The sequence below is a fragment of the Cryptomeria japonica genome, chromosome 5 (genome assembly GCF_030272615.1).
Source record: "Cryptomeria japonica chromosome 5, Sugi_1.0, whole genome shotgun sequence".
Classification (NCBI taxonomy): Eukaryota; Viridiplantae; Streptophyta; class Pinopsida; order Cupressales; family Cupressaceae; genus Cryptomeria; species Cryptomeria japonica.
The window spans coordinates 225083812-225092857 of NC_081409.1; the positions used below are offsets into that span (position 1 = coordinate 225083812).

General features: G+C 37.1%; 1 protein-coding gene across 3 annotated transcripts; it reads right to left on the bottom strand.

Annotated features, from left to right (window-relative positions):
* Positions 1-5231: 5231 nt before the first annotated feature.
* LOC131031049 (F-box protein At5g39450) lies at positions 5232-8732 on the bottom strand. 3 transcript variants are annotated; one of them, XM_057962061.2, is made up of 2 exons: positions 8314-8732; positions 5232-7983 (listed from the first exon to the last, which is right to left on the bottom strand). In XM_057962061.2, exon 2 carries the CDS (start codon positions 7784-7786, stop codon positions 5732-5734), a length of 2055 nt encoding a protein of 684 aa, XP_057818044.2. In that variant the 5' UTR covers positions 7787-7983; positions 8314-8732; the 3' UTR covers positions 5232-5731. The 3 variants fall into 3 exon arrangements, with proteins under 3 accessions (XP_057818044.2, XP_057818046.2, XP_057818045.2); XM_057962063.2 differs by having other exon boundaries at positions 5232-8062; XM_057962062.2 differs by having other exon boundaries at positions 5232-8082.
* Between the last annotated feature and the right edge of the window lie 314 nt (positions 8733-9046).

Consider the following 9046-nt stretch of genomic DNA (forward strand, 5'->3'; position numbering starts at 1 on the left):
ATAGGACATATGTGATAAACTTATAAGGCACTGAGGTCAATGCAAGCAAAAACCACAACACAAATCTGATCACGACTTTAAATAACTTAGAGCTTAATAAACACAAGAAATGTCACCACATAAGCTAACACCCAATATAGCAAGCTACACATAACACAAGGAATTATACGTGGAAACCCAAAAGGTAAAAACCATGGTGGGAGTTAGTACCCACAAGATTCACTATCTGCGGAATAGAAATCTTTGTCCGGTTAAGGTCATACAAACATGCCCGGTTAGGAGCAGACCCTATTAGGAGTCACCCGGTTAAGGGATTTACCTCGGCTCTATTAAAAGCTTTGCTTTGTTAAGAGCAACCTCACAAGAGGATTTAGACCTACCCTGTTAGGTGATTAGGGAATTTACAATTTCAGGCATGTTGGGACCTACCTGGTTAAGGGATTTGACTGTTGCAACTGTTAGGAAAACAACAGTAAAGTGGTCTGCATGTAGCACCTCTGTTCTTAATAAGATCTGCTTCAGTTTCCTTCAACAAAACATCAATACAGAGCTTTTCAAATTACAGCAAAATCAAACTCTCAATATTCCCCTTCGATCTCATACTTCATATCATCTCATCACACTTTTTATACACATCAACTTAGTCGGCTAACAACCTTGGAACAATTTCCTAGGTTCAATGAATTTGGTCAATCTAGCAATACACGCTTTACTTATGTCGGCTATCGACATAACAACTTAAAAATAAAACATAATCATTACGGGTTTACTGATTTAAGTGACTCTACTTCTACCGGTTAACTGTTCTTCATGATTGACTGCTTTGTAGATCATAACTCGCTCATCCTGTTGAATCTCCCGTTGTGGTGTGAAACATAGCTACCTGATACACTCTCCAATACTCCTGCAAAACCGCATCACCTAACTCTTCATTGATCGCTCATACCGGTTGCTTGAATACAACTTTGTTCTTGTTTACTGGTAAACTGTCTCCTCTACCGGTTATGCTTTATCGGTTGGCCTAAAAGACTTAGATGACTATCAAAGCATAGTTGGCATCATTGACAACATAAAATGAGTCATCAATCAACCTATTACATCAAAACATCATCATCAAGCCAACAATATGACCTTTTCTTCATATTTGAATCATAGTCCAAGCAATGGACTCATCAAGAACACCTCCTGGAGGGGAAGAAAGAGAAAGCCTCCTCTCAAGAGGGCAAACAAAGGTCAATGAACGCAATTTCTAGAGTAAAGAGATCTTGAGTTGCTTCCAAATTGATGTGGCAATTTCCTTTTTTATTATAATCTTATTTTCTAGCTTGCTAAATGCAATTGAATTATATCCAATAATATCATATTAAGTTACATGTCATGTTTTCTCTCTTTCATAATTTGTGGTGCTAAGAGTTCAAAAGATGAAAAGAAGTTTTGTATTACTAACATGTTCCCAATCAAGAACTTTATCTTTATCTAAGATATAGCCAATCTATTGTACAAATTATTCACTATTTTCCATTATTGTTAGGGAGCTAAAGATTCTAATTTTTTTTTCTTTGAATTATCTGTGTTTCCTTACATATTCAATATTGATTGCACTTTCCCTTATTTTTTTCTTTACTTGTTTTGTATTTTTATTGAAAGTACACAAATTACAATCAGTTGACTCTTTATCTTTTATTATTCAACTTTGTTTGTAATGTTTCATTAATGCCAATGAATACAATTTGTAGAATGATGGGATCCATAGTTGCTTCGAAATGGATGTGGCAGTTTTGTTTTTAATGGAATCTTTTTTTTAAGCTTGTTGAATGCAATTGAATTATATTCAATATATCATATTTAGTTACATGTAATGTTTTCCTTATTTCATAATCTGTTGTGCTAGGGATTAAAAGATAAAAGAGTTTTGTAACATCGACATGTTCTCAAATCTAGTGATAACTTTATCTTTGTCAAAGAAGTTAATTAATCTATGATGCAAATTATTCATTTTTTCGATTATTGTTAGGAAGCTAGAGATTCTAGTTTGGTTTTTTTTTTCTTCTCTAAATTGTCTTAGTGTTTCCCTACATATTCAATTCTCCAATGCTTTCAATACTTCTCTATTATTTGCACTTTCTTGTTCTATGTTTTTAGTGAAAGTACACAAAAATACAACACCCCCTTTATACAAGGGAGTTGTCCCTCGCAAATGTAAAAGATAGTTGATCTACTTGAGGTGATAATCCAACATTTATTACAAAATTCCCTCTTATCAATTATGCTGACTCACATTTATCTTAAGAAAGATTGAGGGAACAAATTCAAACATTAGCACATCAAACAAATATATCTAAACTAAATTAAAAAAAGTCATTTGTGCATGTTGCAATAAATTCTGCTGATGTGTATAGTACTGATCTTATCACGTTTAACATATACAACTTCGGCATTAGTGTTCTTTTAGTAATGTGCATTTTACTACACTTATCACATGCAATTGCAAAGATATTCCCATAAGTCAACCAAGGAAGTATGACTATCAAATTACTATTGTTTCTTCCCCTTTTCCCCAAACTATATCTTTTAATCCAATTGAATCCCCTGCCTACCATACATTTCACATGCTAAAGCTTTCAATTAGATCAATGGAGGCTTGGGGAACTTGGTCTCCCACGGCATAAGATGACATTCCACAACATAATGTCATACCATTTCTTCTAAATCTTTGTTTCCGTAAAACAATGCTTGAATGATAATAGAAAGGAAGATCTACAACATTTATTTTATGTCCCTAACTGGTTGGAACGCTGCCCCTTGAGAGTAGTTAGCGTGGCAAGGCCCTTTACAGTCTTGTCTTGGCTGATGCAACAATGGAGAAAACAACAATGGAGAAAGACTTTTGTGTGAAAAGAGACCACCTCAATTCAATTACTTCCATGTATGACAATTTGGATATGTAGCTTTTTTCCACTTTGAGGCCTATCTTTTTCATTTTATCTATATGGCAAGCACGTGGAAATTGCATGAGTAGATCAAAGCACGAAGACGCTTCTAAAGGTTCCTCATCCGTGAACTAGGATGATAATGCCACAAACAAAATAATAATAATGTAAAAAATGAAAGTATAACAGAATGTCATAATATCTAACTATAATGACCTGGGGCATAACATTCATACTGCTAATGGGCTTCCTACGCTTGCTTTACCAAAATAAAAATGACCAATTTCCAAGCATCCCTCACTAAATGGTCCAGCATTCTTCTAGATCATCTTGGAAGGTTATATAGTGCTCTAATACCCCTACACCATAGTGTGGTTTGCAAAAGTTGTATGTCGTCCTACTTACACATTTTCTAGCATAGAAACACCTAATGCTAAAGACAAGATCAATCTTCTCTTTGTTTTCTAACCCGTAGAAGCCATTCAACTCCCTTACTCCAGTTCCTAAATTGAGAAAATCTGGACTGACCTCATATGCTAAATTGGAAATCCATCTCGAACACTGATATGCTTGCACCATGCCAATGTGTGCATTGCATGTGTGGTCACTTATTGATCCTTTTCTTAGTCATGTGTGAGGTAATGTACAACTTAAAGTCACAGAGATATCTTGGTCTCCTTTGATTTGCATCTTTATGCCATTTTAACCTTTCACCATTTGATGTCTTTAAAAGTCTCAACTTCTTGGTTTCCTCTCCTCCTCTCAGTTCTTCTTTATAAGGATCTCAGTTCACAACCTTTCTCATATTTTCCTCCATTCTAATGATGGATGATGGAGTATAAACCACAATGTTTATTTGAAAAGACTCACACACAGTTCTATCCAAAAGCTCTCATAATTCACATGAATCTCTATAGAGCTATGTAAAGACCTCTTATGCTCTTTCTGTTTCCACAAAAGAGGGAGGTGGGTCATGGTTTTACCATATACTTTACACTTCCTTGAAGCCATGATCTAATTACTATCGGTTCAAGCTTGCGTCTTTCCCCAACTCCCCTAAATTATATCCTACGTGAATTGAATTTCCCCACTATTGAATTATGTCTAAATATGTTTTCTCCTGTAATTCCTTGTCTTTTCCATACATCACAACCTTGCACTCTCGCCACACTAAGTTTGCTACTCACAATGTACCTGTGGAGCATATTTCGGTGCTACAAATGGAATTCTTTTCACTCATGAAGTATCGCGGGCACAAATGAAATACAATCTACCATGGAACTAGAGGCATCACCTATCCTACAAGTACAATCAATTCACATGGTGTAAAATTGTAAAGATCTCTATCCAATGCTAGTATTTTAATGAACTCAAGAAGCCAACATTTAAGTTACCCAATCCTTTTTTCAAACTGTATTTTCCTAGGCTGTGATTACCTGTGTTCGATTCATAAAAGGAACAACATATGTTCTCAGAAAAAACTTCAGAAGAGCCCAAAATTACAACTGCACCCAACATGCCCTTATAAATGTGCTACAAATCTTGGTAACACAAATGATAGCTGTCAAGAATGCTCTCAAACTAAACAAAATCTTATAATGCTCAATTTCTTCATATCAAAAGAGATTACCTTATGTACCTGTTATCTAGTTTTAATTTCCTAAATTGAACAAGCTTTCTGCAAAGTACTTTCTTGCAAAAGAGTAACCTTGTGTGTACCTCATATCTGCTTTAAATTTCTTAAATGGAACAAGCTTTCTGCAAAGGACCGCATAATGTACACCCTCTAAATGAACTCCTTTCTTGTATGAAGATAGCATATCTTAAAAGAAAATAAGTGAACAAAAAATAATCTGGTTTTATTTTGTTAACCAATATAAAAGATATTGTCATCAACAGAGATAAACACGAATGCTAAGTAACCTGTTAAAATCTGAAACCATTGGATCATAGTTCAAAAAACAATAACAGGAAAAAGCCATTGTTTCATGCTTTCTCTTTTCCATTAAGGCCTGGGATTTAAGCTATTCACACCAGTAACTGTTTTTTTCTTTGTAATAAATCAGTGCCCGTTATACCCCTTGCTAGCTTTAACATGGACAATACTACACGTGCCAGTACAAATAACCAGTATACTATTTAAGCAGTTTCTGCATAAAAGATCATATGCAAACAAGCTTCAAGAAAGAATATGAACACATGAATTTCCAAGATGATGCATCAGGTTGTAATAAGTATACCAAAAGAAAAATTGCTTATGAACTAACTACAACTTCCCTTTGGCAAAATGGTACAATGAAGTTAGACAATAAAAAGGACATGACATTATAGCTTGTGCTTGATTATTATGTAACACAAAGAAAGTTCTGTTTCCAGAACACCCTAACCATTCCTCTTAATGTACTTTATTGGAGAACGATAATACCACCTTGTGAAAAAAGACAAAAGAACAGTAACAAAGAGCAAAACCACTTGAAAAAGCGAGCAAAGGATAAACATTTGAATGTCATCCCATTCTACAGGATACCTGTAATCTCCTACCCTCTTTGGGGAATATAAAAGGATATCTCCACCATATTGGTAAAGATACGAGCTATTATGATCCCAATTTTTATTTTGATAATCGGCTAAATGCAACATAGATAACTAGATGTAAAATTGATAGAGTAACTCCAGTTTTTTTTTCTTTTTTCTTGACTAGGTTGGTTATTTCAGAATATAATTTATAGAATGGTGAACTGCATCAGGTAAAAGAAAAGCACCAACGATGCACTACTCATCACAAATATCGCAGCTATATTCTAAGGGGTTGTCTTTGACCTTGTTGCAGATCCAGTAGTTGTTAACCCAGAATAACCCGCAAAAACATTTGAATAAGACTTAGTGAGATAAGCAAAGTTTGCAACTGGAGGTAAAGTAGCCACTCTCTCCCCATCCCTTAACAATGCCTGCAGGTCCAGCCTCTGAAGAGTCAATACAGATTTTGATTCCCTCCAAACAAATGCTAAAAGGCCCTTCTGACACACAAACAGATCGCCTGGTTTTGAACCAGGATACCGAAATCCATATCCATTGGCTATACCCTCTCCCTTGTATACACAAACAATTTCTACTGGAGAATCATCCCTATCACCTTCCCATGGAAATCTTTCTGAAGATAGCTCATCCACTCTGGCTGTGAACATGGCAGAACCATTTGGATGAAGAACATAGTGGGTACCCTCCAGTATCTTGGTTGCAATCAGAATCCACCCTTCATCTGTTTTTTCATATGAGAGTAGTAGGAAAAACAAAGCCTTACCAGGTTTATCTTCAGGTGGTCGCCCTGGAGGCCATCCAAAAGTTCCACCCCAAAGTCCTGCATATTCTCTTCCTTTCTCAGGTTTCTGCTCAGGCATCTTGTACAAGGCAAAGCGATTGTCATGCATAATCGGCCATGCGCGATACATAGACAGCTTTAAACACGATGCATGGAGACAGAGCCCCACAGTGTCACCTAACTTTAAAAACTCTTGCAATTGCACACGCTTATTATCTCCACTACAAGAGGAATTTCCTCTTTCACCATCCTGTATACCTGCACCCACACCAATTATCTGCTTCATCCTCTCCTTAATAAACTTTGCAAAACTCTGTTTCTTTGTTGGTTCCCAACCAGACACAGTCCATTTAGTGCTTGAAGTGCTCGGACCCTGTAAAATGCTTTTTCCTTTGACTGAATCAAATCCTTGACTATCTTTAGCTGCCTGCAAATCCTGGGATTCTGACACATGACAGAGAATCTTCAAAGCAATCTCTGACTGTATACCTTCATATTGTGATCCAGAAAATGGTTTCTTACCATTGGGATCGCCATGTTTATGCATAAGAATCATAAGAGACCTGCGTTCTGACAAAAGCAACAAATCCTTTGAAGCATCTGCCTTGTCTAGACTACTGCCAATCCCTGCTCCAGGGAACAAAGGACCACTGACAGGAGGAGGCACTTTCAATCGCACACGATGAGCAACGAGTTCCAATAATCTTCTCCTGTCTCCAAAACCTAACCGACTAAATTGAATGGAGTCACTATCCTTACTTCTTAGTTGCATCGAATTGGTTTCCATAATTCTCTGCCCCATAAATTTTTTTGATCCTAATCTAGATGTTGTTCCATTCAGATATGGTTCACCTGATGAAGATGCTATATTTTCAGGGGGCGACCATTTTCTGTCTTGAATGAGAGGCAGATTTTCCTTCAAGACAGATTGCCGAAACGGCTTAACTTCCAGCAACAACACATTGCAATCGTCCTTTGCAGGCTTCAGAGAACCAGGATAGCAATAATCCTTATCCTTTTCTCGTCCATGCAAAAAGAAGACCAAAGAACCATCCCAGTTGCAAATAACTTCAAACACCGGTGCCCATAGCAGACCACTCTCAAACCCTTGAGAACCCAGCTCCTGAGGTATAATTCTACACCCAACTACTGAAAGAAAACCCCACATAACATACACCATGTTGCCAAGCTCCGGATTCTGGTGCACCCAAATGCCTATCAGATGTTTCACTCCTAGAAGAAACCTGCAAATGACTTTGTAAGAGGAAACAAAATTCCTCCAAGCCTGCAGGTTGTCTGGACCATTCTCAGCTACCTGCAGGCATTGTTGCCACCAGACCTTGTCCGAATTAACCATCACGTTCAACCTCTTACAACTCAGGCTCATATTGCACAAGTCTCTGGGCTGCAGTGCTTTGGATACAAGAGACAACACATCATCGGGCAACTCATGAAGCAAGCTTGCACCACACACCCCATTAATCGTATTACCATTGTCACCATTGATCTCAAACGTCTGTGTGCTCTCTTGCCCCATATCGACACAGACACTAGGGAGCACTACAAACTTACATTTGCCTCTTACAAAGCATAACCATCAAAATCCTCCCCATCCTATATCAAAATTCTGCCTTAAAATTCCCCAAAAGGGCCATTAATTATGGCCTCGTTGAACAAATTAGCCATGACCAATTTAAAGAGTGGATCGCCTAAATCTTGCATCTTGAGCAATCCCTGCAGATCCATACACATTCTACAATTAAAAGTATATTCCTCATCATTTATTGCCCTCAGCCTCCATCCATTGCATTATCTACAGTACACGCTGGCCAGCTATATCAGATTAAACAACACAAGCGCACAGAGAGATTTAAAGGAAATTAAACTTCTATCACATCTAACGAGATTCATCAATAAATTTCACATTGATATAAGCGAAAAATGAATCAAGAAGCATCATCTTACCCTAGTTTCTGCCAATTGAAACCCTAAACAGCCAACAAACAAAACCCTGATATCCGCCACTATTGAATTATTAAACAGGAAAAATCAAAGAAAGCCTACCGTGGCATGAATCGCGGAAAACCCGTTTCACTGCTACCGATCTCACATCGGAATTCCCTCGCAGACCATTTCTAAATATAAATATCAATTCAAGGTTTTTCCAAATACCCAACATTATTTCTATGTGTACGATTTGTTTTCTTGAGTTAGGGATTGGATTAATTTAGGAAACCTCCACACAAATGCCTGTGGTGCGACCCACAGACTTTGATTTTTTCGTTCTGTTTTTCTTTCTTCGCGAGGTCATTGGTAGAGGAGACAAATGCAAGTCAAGCTCGTGAATATAGAAATTGATTTGTCTCGCGTGCAATGAATGAGAATTACAAAGTGGAAATGTGGATGGTATGCACAGTACCATTCAGATTTCTTCTATTGTCTGAAGGTTAAACGGTAGGTACATTGTCACGTATATCATACAAGACTCCAACACAACTGTCTTTTCCTCTAAAATAATTATAGAAACAGAGATGGGATATGAAAGAGACAAGCTTGCGTTAATGGAAATGAAACAGAGTTTAAACCGCTGGCTTTTGAAATTTGGAATTCTAGTCTACCCCTGGGCTGACTTTTTTGCCCATGTGAAGCCTAATCATGTTATAATTATATTATATTTTGTTGCATTGAAGTCCAAGTGGTAACAAGGGGTGGAGTGTAATGGCATAAATTTGTTAATGGAAATGGATAATTTTATAGTCTTCGGTGATGTGTTTTTGGATCTACAAATGACTTATAG

What these genes read in the sequence shown, in the direction of transcription:
- LOC131031049 (XM_057962061.2), bottom strand. Translation starts at nt 7,786, where the DNA reads ATGGGGCAAGAGAGCACACAGACGTTTGAGATCAATGGTGACAATGGT.